Here is an 18,489-nt window from a genome sequence, read left to right as displayed (position 1 = left end):
GCATTTCAAATTAGGATTTGCACAAGTGAACCGGCACTCAAGCTTCAGGTAAAAAAAAAAAGGGGGCTTACATGCACCATTGAATATAATGGAAATCAGTATTGACGCACTTCCGACAAATTGTGTAAACAGGGCCTAAGGAACATCCAGTTATTATACCCACCAGACAACACACCACACTTTACATGGTACACTTTATATAGCTCATAGAATCTATCCCTGCTGTGTAGGTTGTATGCTGAGCTCCCCCCCAGGGTAAAGATTTCCGGTCCTCCTGTCTAGACTGACATTTGGTGACGGTATTGTTGAGTGAAGGAAGTGGATGGTGAAGGGTCACAGATTCTGCACCATGTTGGGAAACGTCTGTGTGCAATAATGACAGTCCACATACTAGCAGGTGATTATTACTCAGCAATCAATCTTGTAGTCCAGATGCAAGTAATAGTCAGATCAGGGGAAAGGATTCTCAAATCTCAGGCCATGTTTAGTCGCCTGTTTTCTGAATGTGGCCCTTTTCAGAAGACATTGTAAAGCAGGCCCCCAATGCCCCCCCCCCCCCCAAAAGAGAAAAAGATAATCCTGTTTTCCTGGCACATATCAAATGTTAATCTTGCTTACATTTAGCCTTCCCTGGTTCCACTTTTCACTGCTCAGAAACATGCTAATGAAATTGTAAAATGTTTAAACGGCTTCATTTTTACGACATACTATATTTTAAAGCCAGTGACATCATCACTGGGTCTCTGTGCTTCTCTATGCAATGCAGCAGATTATTGCTGGAGTGAGAGGACAGCAGTGTGCTGTACATAGCTTTGGGAAAACATCATAGTACCCCAGTGGTGGGCAGCGTGGCGCTGGCAGCACCCACCCCGGGTGGCGCGGCACTGGCAGCACTCACCCCGCCTAGGGTTGCCACCTCATCCCTTTAAACCCGAACACATATGAATTACACAGGTTCTGAGGCTAATTAAAAGCAGATAAGGCAACAAGTGAGTTTAATTGCCACCTTAATCAGCCACAGAACCCGTGTAATTTATATGTGTTCGGGTTTAAAGGGATGAGGTGGCAACTCTAGCCCCCCCCCTCCCCCCCCGGTCCGGCACTTACCCACTCCTGTGGCGGGGCCGTGGTGTCCTCTCCTCAAATGTGGGCAGCAGCGGCTTCCAGTGCCCGCTCCTCAAGCTTGTGTATTGTGTCAAACTTGTGTCTCCTCTTCTGCCAAAGCGCTGGGCATCCAATAGGAGTCAATCTGATATTCCAATCGCACACGTTCCCGGAAAAATGGCACAAAAATGAATGGGTGCTGTAGCGATTACCATTTGGGTTCTGGAAGTATCAGACAAATGTACATCTTCGCCAGCACACCATGGATCACACCATTTTTTAATGGAAAAAAGTTACATCACAAGAGAGGTGCAACGTTTCGGGGCCGCGCAGGACCCCTTCGTCATTCATCACTTGCCTGACGAAAGGGGTCCTGCGCGGCTCCGAAACGTTGCACCTCTCTTGTGATGTAACTTTTTTCCATTAAAAAACCTTTTTTGGACAACTTTTCTTGCTGATCCACGGTGTGCTGGCGAAGATGTACGTTGGGCATCCAATAGGATCGCCTGGCGCTTCGGGCCGATCAGGAAACAGGCTTCACGACCTGCCTCCTGATTGGCTGGGAGGAACTTTAGAATTAATTCGCTATCGTCACACAACAGGGTGGGATCGGAGAGCAATGCTCTGCGCTCACCCTTTTTTAAAGCCTATTAGAGCCTCTGAGTCTAATCAGGTGCTTCAAAATAACCCCCCCCCCCCCCCCACATTGGAATCCATGCGCCCAATGTCCTGATATGTAGATTAGGGGGTTGGACGCATGGATAGGGAAGGCGGCGCCCGTGTGCCCTCTATAGACGGGCCGCCACTGATAGTACCCTACCATAGCTCCCAACTGTCCCTGATTTGGAGCAATGTCCCTCGGTCCCTCATTCCTCCTGATTTGTCCCTCATTTTGGTCTGATCTATATAGATGTATATAAAATGCACTTTTTATCTATCAAAAAGTGTTTCCAGCGCTAAACCTTTCATCTGATTTCTAAATTGCTGCATTTGTAAATTCCAAAAGCCAATATAAAGGAAGAGTAGTGGTAAAAAAATCACTTGTGGGTTTAACCAATCTTGTTTTTTTTTTTTTTTTTGTACAATTCTCTTTTAAGGGGGCGTGTCAAGGGGGTGTGTCCTATGCCTGCATACTTTTGCTGATAGGTGTCCCTCATTCCCATCTCAAAAAAGTTGGAAGGTGTGATGTTGCCAGGTACTTTTTTTTTTTTCAGCAGAACCGCTCCAGTGATTTCACATAACGTAAATAGCTCAGCGTGCTGGAAAATATCTCCCACCATTGTTTCATCATACTGCTGCTCAGAAATGGCTTTTTTTCCGGTTGTTGGCGATCCAGAAAAATAGCTGCATGCTACGCTAAAAACCTTCATCAAACCACCCCCCCCAAAAAAAAAAAAATCAGCTAAATGTATGTATCCATGTTCCCCTACATTGCTGTCTTGTAAAAAAAATAAAAATAAAATAAAAAAAATTTTAAATATTTTTTTATTTAAAAAAAAAAGATACTCAGCAGAATTTTCTATGTTTAGAGGATTATAGATTTATAATAAGAGAGATCTATGAAAAAGTTGGATTCACTTTCTTTTGGGGGGGGAGATTTCTGCACAGGGCGGGTTGTAGCTACGTCTGTCCATTGTCCTTTTATTATCATGAAAATCAGAAGCCGTCACTTCCCTCATTGTGCAAACCCTTCATAATGAAAACCAGCTGTGCAGTGTGTGCCGGATCCCACACAAGAGGACTGCTGTGTGCTATACCTTCCACCCATCACACCCTACCCTTCATACCAGGGGACCCCGCTCTGTGTCTATTCCAGGGGGCACACTCAAGCTGGGGACACACTTTCACTTTTTTTTTTGTACAACCAGCGGGAAAAAAAAAAAAAAAGGATCGCTGCATCAACACAAGCGATGTTAATGCAGCGATCTCTCTCGCTGGGACACAGTGGGGACAATTTACTAAAACTAAAGTGGCTGCAGTGCTGATCTGTGTATTTTGATGGGAGGGGGAGGGATTGGTGACAGGGGGAGGGACCTCCAGCAGATTGACAGCCTCAGCTCTGTTCCTGTGTGCTGTGTGAAAGGGGGGGGGTGCCCCTTCCCATCCAATCAGCTCACTGAGCTCTGCAGAATGTAACTTCAGCTCTCTCCGCCCACTTTTTTTTTTTTGGAACCCTTCGACAAGCTTTATAATTCAGCACTTTGAATGGATGTAGAGAAGAGAATGCTGCAGATAGACTGGTACATCTTATGTAGGAGGAGGGTTTGTTTGACCAGTCACATACCTCCCAACGTTTTGAGATGGGAATGAAGGACACCTATCAGCAAAAGTATGCAGGCATAGGACACACCCCTTGCCACGCCCCCTTAAAGGAGAATTGTACAAAAAAACAAGATTGGTTTAACACACAAGGGCTTTTTTTTACCACTACTATTCCTTTATATTGGCTTTTGGAATTTACAAATGCAGCAATTTAGAAATCAGATGAAAGGTTTAGCGCTGGAAAACACTTTTTGATAGATAAAAAGTGCATTTTATATACATCTATATAGATCAGACCAAAATGAGGGACAAATCAGGAGGAAAGAGGGACAGAGGGACATTGCTCCAAATCAGGGACAGTCCCTCCAAATCAGGGACAGTTGGGAGCTATGCAGTCTCCGACCAGCTGCTTTAATTATACTGCGGCAAGGTGGCATGATCCTGTGAATCGCCATACGTCCATTCGGGAACTCGCTTTTGTAGGGACGCGCCAGCGGGGGGGAGCCAATCAGCGGTAGAAACTGACCGGAAACTGACTGCATGGTGTGAACTACAGCCATTGGAATACATAGAAAACACTGTGCATGCATTTTGTGCAGGAAAAAAAAAAAAGGCACGGAACTGCATCTGCATAGCTCCCAACTGTCCCTGATTTGGAGCAATGTCCCTCTTTCCTCCTCATTTGTCGCTCATTTTTGTCTGATCCATATAGTTATATATAAAATGCACTTTTTATCTTTAACCGCTTGCCGACCAGCCGCCGTCGCGAGCACGAGGGACAGAACACGGAAGTGTGTGTGTAAACACACAAATCCCTGTTCTGTTCTGAGAGGAGTGACAGATTGTGAGTTCTTAATAGCTAGGAACCGCGATCCGTCACTTCCTCTAGTCAGTCCTCCCCCTACAGTTAGAATCACCTCCCAGGGGACACATTTAAACCCCTTGATCGCCCCCTAGTGTTAACCCCTTCCCTGAGAGTGACATTTTTAAAGTAATCAGTGCATTTTTATAGCAGTGATCGCTGTATAACTGCCAATGGTCCCAAAAATGTGTCAGAATTGTCCGATGTGTCCACCATAATGTCGCAGTCATGATAAAAAAATGCAGATCACAGCCATTACTAGTAAAAAAATAATAATAATAATAATAAAAATGCTATAAAACTATCCCCTATTTTGTAGACGCTGTAACTTTTGCGCAAACCAATCAATATACGTTTATTGTGATTTTTTTTTACCAAAAATATGTAGAAGAATATATATTGGCCTAAACTGAGAAAAAAAAATAGCTTTTTTTTTTAAAAAAATGGGGATATTTGTTATAGCAAAAAGTACAAAATGTGTTTTTTTTTTTCAAAATTGCCGCTCTTTTTTTGTTTATAACGCAAAAAATAAAAACCGCAGAGGCGATCAAATACCACCAAAAGAAAGCTCTATTTGTGGGAAAAAATGGACGTCAATTTTGTTTGGGTACAGCATCGAATGGCCGCGCAATTGTCAGTTAAAGAGCTGTGCCGTATCGCAAAAAATGGCCTGGTCATTCAGCAGCCAAATCTTCCGGGGCTGAAGTGGTTAAAAAAGTGTTCTCCAGTGCTAAACCTTTCATGCGATTTCTAAATCCCTGCATTCGTACATTTTACAAGCCAAAATAAAGGAATAGTAGTGGTAAAAAAAAAGTCCTTGTGGATTTATTAAACCTTTTTTTTGTGGTTAATTCTCCTTTAAGGGGGCGTGGCAGGGGGCGTGTCCTATGCCTACATACATTTGTTAGTAGGTGTCCCTCATTCCCATCTCAAAATGCTGGGAGGTATGCGTCTGGTTTGAACAGGCCCTCAAAAGAAATATAAACAGGGAACACATTTAACCCTTTGATCGCCCCTGATATTAACCCCTTCCCTGCCAATGTCATTAGTACAATAACAGTGCATATTTTTAGCACTGATCACTGTAATAATGTCACTGGTTCCCAAAAAAAGTGTCCAAAATGTCAGTTAGGTGTCCGATCTGTTTCCGCCGCAATGTCACAGTCCTGCTAAAAATTGCTGATCGCTGCAATTAATGGCACCCCTGCAACTGCTAAAGAGCAGCGCGTTTCATCTGCGAGTTGGGACATGTGTGCGATTTTGCAAGTGTTCCTGACCTGCACAGGTGTGAACCTTCAGAAGATCTGTATGTCTGTAGACACCTACGGCTGGAGGAATAGTCTGCAGAGCCTGTGCATTGCACCTAGGATGGAGGAAGTAATAGTCTGCAGGAGCCTATTTATTGTACCCATGATGGAGCATGGAGGAAGTAATAGTCTGCAGGAGACTGTGCATTGTACCCATGATGGAGGAAGTAATAGTCTGCAGTTCCCCATGGATGTACATTGTGTGTATTTGGTGTCCGGACATACAGATCTCCTATGAGATGGTGATGTGAAGTTTGTAGCCCCGCCCCCCTGGTATGGTGTCACCCCGCCCCCCCCCCTCCCCGTCATTGTGTGCGGTCCCGTCCCCGGTCACTTCCTCCGCACAGCCCGGACCCCCCCTCCCCCTCCAATCATTGGTGAGTACGGACAGACCCCGCCCTGACAGAAGTGGAGGGAGGTGTGGAGAGGAGAGCCCCCCCTCCCGTCCATCTCATCGCCGCACCACACTGTGCCCGGAGTCCGGAGGGAGCGCCGCTCCGCGGGTGGCAGCTGGAAGGAGAGGAGTTGGAGGAGAGCGAGAGGAGCCATCCCCGGCATGGTACAAGGTACACCCCCACCCCCTCCCCCATACCGTCACCCCCCCACACTATACCGTCACACCCCACCCCCATGCCGCCACCCCCCCCCCCCACTATACCGTCACCCCCCCCCATACCATCACCCCCTCCATACTCCCCCCCCCCCCCCCCTATACTGTCACCCTCCATACCCCCCCACTCTACCATCACCCCCTCTATACCCTCCACTCTACCATCACCCCCTCCATACTCCCCCCCCCCCCCCCCCCTCTATACTGTCACCCTCCATACGTCCCATCAAAACCCTCCATAACCCCCCACTCTACCATCACCCGATCTATACCCCCCACTATACCATCACCCCCCCCATACTCCCCCCCCCCCCCCCCAATCTACCATCACCCCATCTATACCCCCCACTATACCATCACCCCCTCCATACTCCCCCCCCCCCCCCCCCAATCTACCATCACCCCATCTATACTCCCCCCCCCCCCAATCTACCATCACCCCATCTATACCCCCCACTATACCATCACCCCCCCCAATCTACCATCACCCCATCTATACCCCCCACTATACCATCACCCCCTCCATACTCCCCCCCCCCCCCCCCCCATCTACCATCACCCCATCTATACCCCCCACTATACCATCACCCCCTCCATACTCCCCCCCCCCCCCCCCCCCCCCAATCTACCATCACCCCATCTATACCCCCCACTATACCATCACCCCCTCCATACTCCCCCCCCCCCCCCCAATCTACCATCACCCCATCTATACCCCCCACTATACCATCACCCCCTCCATACCCCCCCCCCCCCCCCAATCTACCATCACCCCATCTATACCCCCCCCTATACCATCACCCCCTCCATACTCCCCCCCCCCCCCCCCCTCTATACTGTCACCCTCCATACATCCCATCAAAACCCTCCATAACCCCCCACTCTACCATCACCCGATCTATACCCCCCACTATACCATCACCCCCTCCATACTCCCCCCCCCCCCCCCCCCCCAATCTACCATCACCCCATCTATACCCCCCACTATACCATCACCCCCCCAATCTACCATCACCCCATCTATACCCCCCACTATACCATCACCCCCTCCATACTCCCCCCCCCCCCCCCCCCCCCCCCCCAATCTACCATCACCCCATCTATACTCCCCCCCCCCCCCCCCAATCTACCATCACCCCATCTATACCCCCCACTATACCATCACCCCCCCCAATCTACCATCACCCCATCTATACCCCCCACTATACCATCACCCCCTCCATACTTCCCCCCCCCCCCCAATCTACCATCACCCCATCTATACCCCCCACTATACCATCACCCCCTCCATACTTCCCCCCCCCCCCCCCCCCCCCAATCTACCATCACCCCATCTATACCCCCCACTATACCATCACCCCCTCCATACTTCCCCCCCCCTCTATACTGTCACCCTCCATACATCCCATCAAAACCCTCCATAACCCCCCACTCTACCATCACCCGATCTATACCCCCCACTATACCATCACCCCCTCCATACTCCCCCCCCCAATCTACCATCACCCCATCTATACCCCCCACTATACCATCACCCCCCCCAATCTACCATCACCCCATCTATACCCCCCACTATACCATCACCCCCTCCATACTCCCCCCCCCCCCCCCCCCCAATCTACCATCACCCCATCTATACTCCCCCCCCCCCCCCCCCCCAATCTACCATCACCCCATCTATACCCCCCACTATACCATCACCCCCCCCAATCTACCATCACCCCATCTATACCCCCCACTATACCATCACCCCCTCCATACTCCCCCCCCCCCCCCCCAATCTACCATCACCCCATCTATACCCCCCACTATACCATCACCCCCTCCATACTCCCCCCCCCCCCCCCATCTACCATCACCCCATCTATACCCCCCACTATACCATCACCCCCTCCATACTCCCCCCCCCCCCCCCCCCAATCTACCATCACCCCATCTATACCCCCCACTATACCATCACCCCCTCCATACTCCCCCCCCCCCCCCCCCCCCCCCCCTCCCCCTCTATACTGTCACCCTCCATACGTCCCATCAAAACCCTCCATATCCCCCCACTCTACCATCACCCCCTCTATACCCCCCACTCTACCATTCCCACCACTCTACCATCACCCCCTCTATACCCCCCACTCTACCATTCCCACCACTCTACCATCACCCCCTCTATACCCCCACTATACCCCCCACTATATCATCACCCCCTCCAAACCCCCCTCCCCCACTCTACCATTCCCACCACTCTACCATCACCCCATCTATACCCCCCACTATACCATCACCCCCTCCATACTCCCCCCCCCCCCCCCCCCCCCCATACTGTCGCCCTCCATACGTCCCATCAAAACCCTCCATATCCCCCCACTCTACCATCACCCCATCTATACCCCCCACTATACCATCACCCTCCATACCACCCTTCATTGTCTGATCCCTCAGCCCAGCAAGGGGAGCGCGCCGGGGGGGGGGGGCACCTAATACAATGGAGGGGCCACACAGGGGGGTGTAGACAATCACCCCCCCCCCCCCCTCAGAGAGATGTGTACAGGAGGTCAGGGAGAACTTATACTGACAGCCTTTATGCCACCCAGACCATATGGATGACCTTGTGTGATCAGGTGTATTATATATATATATAATAGTACAGAGTGAGATATATAACATACTGTGTGACCATGATAGTATACAGTATATACTGTGTATGTGTCTTACACATAGGAAATTTAAATCGCAGGCAGAATCGCTGCGATTCTGCCTGCGATTCCGGATTTGCAGCAAAACACACGACGTGTTTGTAATGCCATTATTTCTTAACTTCTCCCCATACACAGTGCAACTCTGCTTTGATTGTCATGCGACAAATCACACGATGTGTGTGGCCTAAAATAAGTTCTGGAACTTCCTTCTTTTGGGCCACATGCATTGCAGGATCATCGAGGCAGAATCACACTGTATTTGGGGTGCCATTAAGAAATAATAGCATCGCAAGCGCGCCCCGCATTTTGCCTCAATTCTGAAATCGGGGGGGGGGGGGGGGGGATGGGGTTAGGCTGGCAGAATCGCAGTGATTCCGCCCAGGGTTCAAATCACCTGTGTGTGACCGGAGCCTAAGTGATGGTAGACAGCAGAATTTCTCACCCTTGGTAATACAGAGGAACCCTGAAAATAATATGTTTGTCTCAGGGAAGCCCTACTCAATGATGACATCTGTAGAGCTCACAGAACATTGTGTGGTCAGAAAGTTGTAAATATAATATATAAAAAATATAGAATGTTGTGTATCCAGTATGACTGATAAGCAGTGCGGAGAGTTTTGTTTTAATACTCCCCTGATCTATAAGAAAGAAATGTTTCAGTAACAATTGTGAAATGAGACAAATAATAACATTAGCCAGAAAGGAAACACCCCTCACATTTTTGTAAATATTTTCTTCTATCTTTTCATGTGACAACACTGAAGAAATGACACTTTGCTACAATGTAAAGTAGTGAGTGTACAGCTTGTATAACAGTGTAAATTTGTTGTCCCCTCAAAATAACTCAACACACAGCCATTAACCACTTCCATACCGGGCCTGTAATGGCACTCCTCTCCTACATGTAAAAATCATCATTTTTTTTGCTAGAAAATTACTCAGAACCCCATAACATTATGAACATTATGTGTGTGTGTGTGTGTGTGTGTATATATGTGTGTTTTGCTAGCAAACACCCTAGGGAATAAAATGGCGGTCGTTGCAATTTATCTCGCACGGTATTTGCGCAACGATTTTTCAAACGTGTTTCTTTTGGGGAAAAAAAAAAACTGTTTCATGTATTAAAAAATAACAAAACAGTAAAGTTAGCCCAAATTTTTTGTATACTGTGAAAGATGATGTTACGCCGAGTAAATGGATACTCAACATGAAGTAGATATTTGCCAGCACACCAAGGACCAGCACAATGTGGCGTCCAAACGGGTAGTTGATTGCATGAGCACAACACAATGAAGGTGCAACGTTTTCGGAGTCACGCAGGACCCCTTCGTCAGGCATGTGAACATCACATGCCTGACGAAGGGGTCCTGCGTAACTCCGAAACATTGCACTTTTCTTGTTTTGTGATCATGCAATAAACTACCACTTTGTGCCGATCCTTGGTGTGCTGGCAAATATCTACTTTGTGACTTGAATCAGTGTGCAGATTGTTGTTGCTACAGCACCCAAATCGTGAGAGCTTATACCAGGAACGCATGCAATGGGAATATGAAGTATTAGACACCCAACGTGCCACGCTATAAAATTGCGACGCTCGTGGAATGGCGCCAAACTTCAGTACTTAAAAATCTCCATAGGCAATGCTTTAAAATTTTTTAGAGGTTACCAGTTTAGACTTACAGAGGAGGTCCAGTGCTGGAATTATTGCTCGCGCTCTAGCACACGCAGCGATACCTCATATGTGTGGTTTGAATGGTGTTTACATATGTGGGCGGGACTAATGTGTGCCTTCACTTCTGAGCGCGAGCTACCAGTGACAGGCGTTTTAAAAAATATATATTTTTTTTATTGTTCATTTTACTTTTATTTTTTATTTTTACACTTTCTCTTTTACATTTTTTTTTTTTCCTTGATCACTTTTATTCCTATTGCAAAGAATGTAAACATCCCTTGTAATAGGAATGGTGCGTGACAGGTCCTCTTCATGGAGAGATGTGGGGGTCAATAAGACCCCACATCTCTCCACCAGGCTGGAAAGCATCTGCTTACCAGATTGCGGCTTTGTTTACAATCGTGGCCCGGACGTGATGTCATAAGGCCGCGCCCAGGCCTCCGACAGTCATAGAGATGATTGGTGACCATCTGATCACCGGAAATCTCTATGGTCATCACCCGGCATTCTTTCTCCGGGTCCACAATGGCACTGGAGAGCCCAGAGAAGCACCAGATGGCGGGGGGGGGGGGGGGGGAATGTTCCCATGTCCCCATGTCCCCATGTCCCCTCTTGTTGACTGTAAGAACGATCAAGCACTGAAACAAACTGCCGCTATGATCATTCGTATGGTGCACAGAATCGCTGGCTGAAAACAAGGATATCTGAATGATGCCTGTAGCTGCAGGCACCATTCAGATATTCCCACTGAAATTCAAGGATGTCCTATGACAACCTTGGGCTGGAAGTGTTTAATGTCTAAACCGCTGGAAACAAAAGTAAGTACATCCCTAAGTAAAAATGTCCAAATTGGGCCCAAAGTGTCAATATTTTGTGAGGCCACCATTATTTTCCAGCACTGCCTTAACCCTCTTGGGCATGGAGTTCACAAGAGCTTCACAGGTTCCCACTGGAGTCCTCTTCCACTCCTCCATGACGACATCACGGAGCTGGTGGATGTTAGAGACCTTGCGCTCCTCCGCCTTCCGTTTGAGGATGCCCCACAGATGCTCAATAGGGTTTAGGTCTGTAGACATGCTTGGCCAGTCCATCAACTTTACCCTCAGCTTCTTTAGCAAGCCAGTGGTCGTCTTGGAGGTGTGTTTTGGGTCATTATCATGTTGGAATGCTTTCCTGCTGTCCAGTCTCTGAAGGGAGGGGATCATGCTCTGCTTCAGTATGTCACAGTACATGTTGGCATTCATGGTTCCCTCAATGAACTGTAGCTCCCCAGTGCCGGCAGCACTCATGCAGCCCCAGACCATGACACTCCCACCACGCTTGACTGTAGGCAAGACACCCTTGCCTTTGTACGCCTCACCTGGTTGGCGCCACACACGCTTGACACCATCTGAACCAAATAAGTTTATCTTGGTCTCATCAGACCACAGGACATGGTTCCAGTAATCCATGTCCTTAGTCTTTAGAAAACTGTTTGTGGGCTTTCTTGTGCATCATCTTTTGAAGAGGCTTCCTTCTGGGACGACAGCCATGCAGACCAATTTGATGCAGTGTGCGGTGTATGGTCTGCACTGGCAGGCTGACCCCCCACCCCTTCAACTTCTGCAGCAATGCTGGCAGCATTCATATGTCTATTTCCCAAAGACAGCTCAACTTCTTTGGTGGACCATGGCGAGGCCTGTTCTGAGTGGAACCTGTCCTGTTAAACTGCCGTATGGTCTTGGCCACCGTGCTGCAGCTTCATGGTCTTGGCAATCTTCTTATAGCCTAGGCCAGTGACGGTGAACTTTGGCACCCCAGATGTTTTGGAACTACATTTCCCATGATGCTCAACTACACTGCAGAGTGCATGAGCATCATGGAAAATGTAGTTCCAAAACATCTGGGGTGCCAAGGTTCGCCATCACTGGCCTAGGCCAGCTTTATGTATAGCAACAATTCTTTTTTCAGATTCTCAGAGTTCTTTGCTATGTTGACCTTCCAGTGACCAGTATGAGAGAGTGAGAGCGATAATGCCAAATTTAACACCTGCTCCCCATTCGAGTCATGTGACATCAGGGAGGCAAAATGGCTAATTGGGCCCAATTTGGAGATTTTCACTTAGGGGTGTACTTGCTTTTGTTGCCAGCGGTTTGGACATTAATGGCTGTATCTTGAGTTATTTTGAGGGGACAGCAAATTTACACTGTTATACAAGCTGTACACTCACTACTTTACATTGTAGCAAAGTGTCATTTCTTCAGTGTTGTCACATGAAAAGGTTTAATAAAATATTTACAAAAATATCAGGGGTGTACTCACTTTTGTGAGATTCTGTAAATGGTCAGTGGGAGGACGACACTCTTACATTGGTGGTCAGTAGGAAAGTGCCCTCTTATATTGGTAGTCAGTGTAGTGGTTTCCTACATTGGTGGCCAACGGGAGAAGGACCCCTTATATAAATGGTCAGTGGGAGAAGGACCCCTTATATATTGTCAATGGGAGAAGGACACTCTTACATTGATGGTCAGTGGCGAAAACTGCCCCTCTTACACACAGCTAAAATGATTGATATCGGTGGTAACTGGGAGGTAGAAACTCTTTATTGCTCCAGGAACCCCTAGCAACCTCTCGAGGAATCCTGGTTGAGAAACCCTGGCATACAGTATATACTGTGTGTGTTAGTGATGGAATATACTGCGTTTTTCTGCCTGGAGACATCATGTATTAGGAAGTGCAGGGAGCAGGACTCCACGTGGATTGATAAGCTAGAGGAAATGTGATTCTGGATTATATGGCTGATGAACGTCTATAGAACTGCAAGAGTACTGTATATGTGCGACCGTGTGTAAGAGCCCTATATTATCTATGACGCTTTGCTATTTATGAGTATGTATTATCCATGACACTTTTCAGTTTAAAGCAGCCTTTCTCAACTGGGGTTCATTTGAACACTAGAGTTCATCCAGAGTTTGCTGAGGGTTCATTGAGCACTTAACAGTTTTTGCTTCTCAAATAAGTAACTCCTGATCTGTCTGTAAGGTGGCATAGTTTGCTGATCACCAATGTAAGGGTGTCCTTTGCTCACTGACTGCTAGTGTAAGGGTCAACTTTCCCCATTGAACACCAATGTAACGGGGGAGGGCTTTCCCCCTAGCCACTAATGTATCGGGTTCTTCCCCAGTTACCACTAATGTAAGAGGGACCTTCTTCCACTTACCACCAATATTTTTTCCCCCTAACCACCAATGTAAGGGTTTTTTCCCCCTTGTTGACCAAAAATGTAATGGCTGCAATTATCTCACTGATCATCAATGTAAAGGACCCTTCCTCTACTGACCATCAATGGTAAGGGTTCCTTCCCCCTACTGACCATCAATGGTAAGGGGTCCATCCCCCTACTGGCCATCAATGGTAAGGGGTCCATCCCCCTACTGGCCATCAATGGTAAGGGGTCCATCCCCCTACTGGCCATCAATGGTAAGGGGTCCATCCCCCTACTGGCCATCAATGGTAAGGGGTCCATCCCCCCTACTGGCCATCAATGGTAAGGGGTCCATCCCCCCTACTGGCCATCAATGGTAAGGGGTCCATCCCCCCCCTACTGGCCATCAATGGTAAGGGGTCCATCCCCCCCCTACTGGCCATCAATGGTAAGGGGTCCATCCCCCCCCTACTGGCCATCAATGGTAAGGGGTCCATCCCCCCCTACTGGCCATCAATGGTAAGGGGTCCATCCCCCCCTACTGGCCATCAATGGTAAGGGGTCCATCCCCCCCCTACTGGCCATCAATGGTAAGGGGTCCATCCCCCCCTACTGGCCATCAATGGTAAGGGGTCCATCCCCCCCTACTGGCCATCAATGGTAAGGGGTCCATCCCCCCCCTACTGGCCATCAATGGTAAGGGGTCCATCCCCCCCTACTGGCCATCAATGGTAAGGGGTCCATCCCCCCCCTACTGGCCATCAATGGTAAGGGGTCCATCCCCCCCCTACTGGCCATCAATGGTAAGGGGTCCATCCCCCCCCTACTGGCCATCAATGGTAAGGGGTCCATCCCCCCCCTACTGGCCATCAATGGTAAGGGGTCCATCCCCCCCCTACTGGCCATCAATGGTAAGGGGTCCATCCCCCCCCTACTGGCCATCAGTGGTAAGGGGTCCATCCCCCCCCTACTGGCCATCAATGGTAAGGGGTCCATCCCCCCCCTACTGGCCATCAATGGTAAGGGGTCCATCCCCCCCCTACTGGCCATCAATGGTAAGGGGTCCATCCCCCCCCTACTGGCCATCAATGGTAAGGGGTCCATCCCCCCCTACTGGCCATCAATGGTAAGGGGTCCATCCCCCCCCTACTGGCCATCAATGGTAAGGGGTCCATCCCCCCCCTACTGGCCATCAATGGTAAGGGGTCCATCCCCCCCCTACTGGCCATCAATGGTAAGGGGTCCATCCCCCCCTACTGGCCATCAATGGTAAGGGGTCCATCCCCCCCCTACTGGCCATCAATGGTAAGGGGTCCATCCCCCCCCTACTGGCCATCAATGGTAAGGGGTCCATCCCCCCCCTACTGGCCATCAATGGTAAGGGGTCCATCCCCCCCTACTGGCCATCAATGGTAAGGGGTCCATCCCCCCCCTACTGGCCATCAATGGTAAGGGGTCCATCCCCCCCCTACTGGCCATCAATGGTAAGGGGTCCATCCCCCCCCTACTGGCCATCAATGGTAAGGGGTCCATCCCCCCCCTACTGGCCATCAATGGTAAGGGGTCCATCCCCCCCCTACTGGCCATCAATGGTAAGGGGTCCATCCCCCCCCTACTGGCCATCAATGGTAAGGGGTCCATCCCCCCCCTACTGGCCATCAATGGTAAGGGGTCCATCCCCCCCCTACTGGCCATCAATGGTAAGGGGTCCATCCCCCCCCTACTGGCCATCAATGGTAAGGGGTCCATCCCCCCCCTACTGGCCATCAATGGTAAGGGGTCCATCCCCCCCCTACTGGCCATCAATGGTAAGGGGTCCATCCCCCCCCTACTGGCCATCAATGGTAAGGGGTCCATCCCCCCCCTACTGGCCATCAATGGTAAGGGGTCCATCCCCCCCCTACTGGCCATCAATGGTAAGGGGTCCATCCCCCCCCTACTGGCCATCAATGGTAAGGGGTCCATCCCCCCCCTACTGGCCATCAATGGTAAGGGGTCCATCCCCCCCCTACTGGCCATCAATGGTAAGGGGTCCATCCCCCCCCTACTGGCCATCAATGGTAAGGGGTCCATCCCCCCCCTACTGGCCATCAATGGTAAGGGGTCCATCCCCCCCCTACTGGCCATCAATGGTAAGGGGTCCATCCCCCCCCCTACTGGCCATCAATGGTAAGGGGTCCATCCCCCCCCTACTGGCCATCAATGGTAAGGGGTCCATCCCCCCCCTACTGGCCATCAATGGTAAGGGGTCCATCCCCCCCCTACTGGCCATCAATGGTAAGGGGTCCATCCCCCCCCTACTGGCCATCAATGGTAAGGGGTCCATCCCCCCCCTACTGGCCATCAATGGTAAGGGGTCCATCCCCCCCCTACTGGCCATCAATGGTAAGGGGTCCATCCCCCCCCTACTGGCCATCAATGGTAAGGGGTCCATCCCCCCCCTACTGGCCATCAATGGTAAGGGGTCCATCCCCCCCCCTACTGGCCATCAATGGTAAGGGGTCCATCCCCCCCCTACTGGCCATCAATGGTAAGGGGTCCATCCCCCCCCTACTGGCCATCAATGGTAAGGGGTCCATCCCCCCCCTACTGGCCATCAATGGTAAGGGGTCCATCCCCCCCCTACTGGCCATCAATGGTAAGGGGTCCATCCCCCCCCTACTGGCCATCAATGGTAAGGGGTCCATCCCCCCCCTACTGGCCATCAATGGTAAGGGGTCCATCCCCCCCCTACTGGCCATCAATGGTAAGGGGTCCATCCCCCCCCTACTGGCCATCAATGGTAAGGGGTCCATCCCCCCCCTACTGGCCATCAATGGTAAGGGGTCCATCCCCCCCCTACTGGCCATCAATGGTAAGGGGTCCATCCCCCCCCTACTGGCCATCAATGGTAAGGGGTCCATCCCCCCCCTACTGGCCATCAATGGTAAGGGGTCCATCCCCCCCCTACTGGCCATCAATGGTAAGGGGTCCATCCCCCCCCTACTGGCCATCAATGGTAAGGGGTCCATCCCCCCCCTACTGGCCATCAATGGTAAGGGGTCCATCCCCCCCCTACTGGCCATCAATGGTAAGGGGTCCATCCCCCCCCTACTGGCCATCAATGGTAAGGGGTCCATCCCCCCCCCTACTGGCCATCAATGGTAAGGGGTCCATCCCCCCCCTACTGGCCATCAATGGTAAGGGGTCCATCCCCCCCCTACTGGCCATCAATGGTAAGGGGTCCATCCCCCCCCTACTGGCCTTCAATGGTAAGGGGTCCATTCCCCCCCCTACTGGCCATCAATGGTAAGGGGTCCATTCCCCCCCCTACTGGCCATCAATGGTAAGGGGTCCATCCCCCCCCTACTGGCCATCAATGGTAAGGGGTCCATCCCCCCCCTACTGGCCATCAATGGTAAGGGGTCCATCCCCCCCCTACTGGCCTTCAATGGTAAGGGGTCCATTCCCCCCCCTACTGGCCATCAATGGTAAGGGGTCCACCCCCCCCCCTACTGGCCATCAATGGTAAGGGGTCCACCCCCCCCCCTACTGGCCATCAATGGTAAGGGGTCCACCCCCCCCCCCCTACTGGCCATCAATGGTAAGGGGTCCACCCCCCCCCCTACTGGCCATCAATGGTAAGGGGTCCACCCCCCCCCCTACTGGCCATCAATGGTAAGGGGTCCACCCCCCCCCCTACTGGCCATCAATGGTAAGGGGTCCACCCCCCCCCTACTGGCCATCAATGGTAAGGGGTCCACCCCCCCCCTACTGGCCATCAATGGTAAGGGGTCCACCCCCCCCCTACTGGCCATCAATGGTAAGGGGTCCATCCCCCCCCCCCCCCTACTGGCCATCAATGGTAAGGGGTCCATCCCCCCCTACTGGCCGTCAGTGTCCACGAATGTGAGAGAACACCCTACAATTTTTGCTGTCTTGTTTTTTTTCTGGGCATTATTATTATTTGGTTCATGTTATTATTATTATTATTATTATTTAAAATAAGTTTGTCATATTGATGTGAAATTTGGTAATTATACCACAATATCTATCTACATTCAGAAGTCGTTTTAGGTAAATATAAAATGAAATTTTAAAAAATGAAATCAGTTGGGAAATCCATGTGTCTATTCCCCATGTGTATAAACGTAGTGGGTCAGTAGCAGTAGGGATAATTGGCACATTAGTCCACCAATGCCAGAGATTTAATGACACCATTCATCAATAGTCCAATAATAAACTGGACAAAGAGCACAGAATTTGTCCCGCAGGGGACTGTAAAGTAATATTATTGTGTCCAGTATCCCCTTTATTTCCTTCTAAACTACTTTTATAACTGATAATGAAGAAATTTGCATTAGTGCTAATGATCTCATGTTATAAACCTCCCATGTGCTGAGGCCTAAAATCATCAGCACTTTGTGGCCCCCGGGGGGCTGCGCACAGTCGCCAATATAAGTGAATGGCTAAAGTGATGCACTGCTCAAGGTAACTAAATCCCTCCACTCCGCTGCCCCTGCGCATAGAGAGGGTGCCGGCCCTGCATGCTTTAGGAATGCAGGTCCGGGTGGCCGCACTCCTGTAAAATCACATTTATTGATCCGTATATGTAAAACGACAATCCATACAGTAAGATGGGGGTAACAGATACAGCACAGCTAAGGCATATCGCACCTTTCCTGGTGCTTATTCATAGCTGACTATGATTAGGCACCAGGAAAGATGTGAAACGCGTTAGCTATGCTGTATCTGTTACCCCCCCATCTTGTATGGATTGTCGTTTTACATATACGGATCAATATATGTGATTTTA

At 50.1% G+C, this 18,489-nt stretch overlaps 1 protein-coding gene across 4 annotated transcripts in view; it reads left to right on the top strand.

Annotated features, from left to right (window-relative positions):
• Positions 1–5,892: 5,892 nt before the first annotated feature.
• The window catches only part of CTBP2 (C-terminal binding protein 2), a 207,131-nt gene continuing 194,534 nt past the window's right edge, over positions 5,893–18,489 (top strand). The window contains exon 1 of one of the 4 annotated variants that reach the window (XM_073595662.1): positions 5,893–6,094. Coding sequence is in view for 1 of the 4 variants with exons in the window: in XM_073595663.1 (XP_073451764.1) it covers positions 6,092–6,101 (10 nt within the window). In the remaining 3 variants the exon portion in view is untranslated. Of the gene's footprint in view, positions 6,102–18,489 lie in introns of all 4 variants that reach the window. The other 3 variants (XM_073595661.1, XM_073595664.1, XM_073595663.1) reach the window with 3 other exon arrangements.

This window comes from Aquarana catesbeiana, linkage group LG08 (assembly GCF_042186555.1).
Source record: "Aquarana catesbeiana isolate 2022-GZ linkage group LG08, ASM4218655v1, whole genome shotgun sequence".
Classification (NCBI taxonomy): domain Eukaryota; kingdom Metazoa; phylum Chordata; class Amphibia; order Anura; family Ranidae; genus Aquarana; species Aquarana catesbeiana.
Note: the sequence above shows the minus strand (reverse complement) of the source record. Positions and strands in the feature narration are given on the sequence as shown.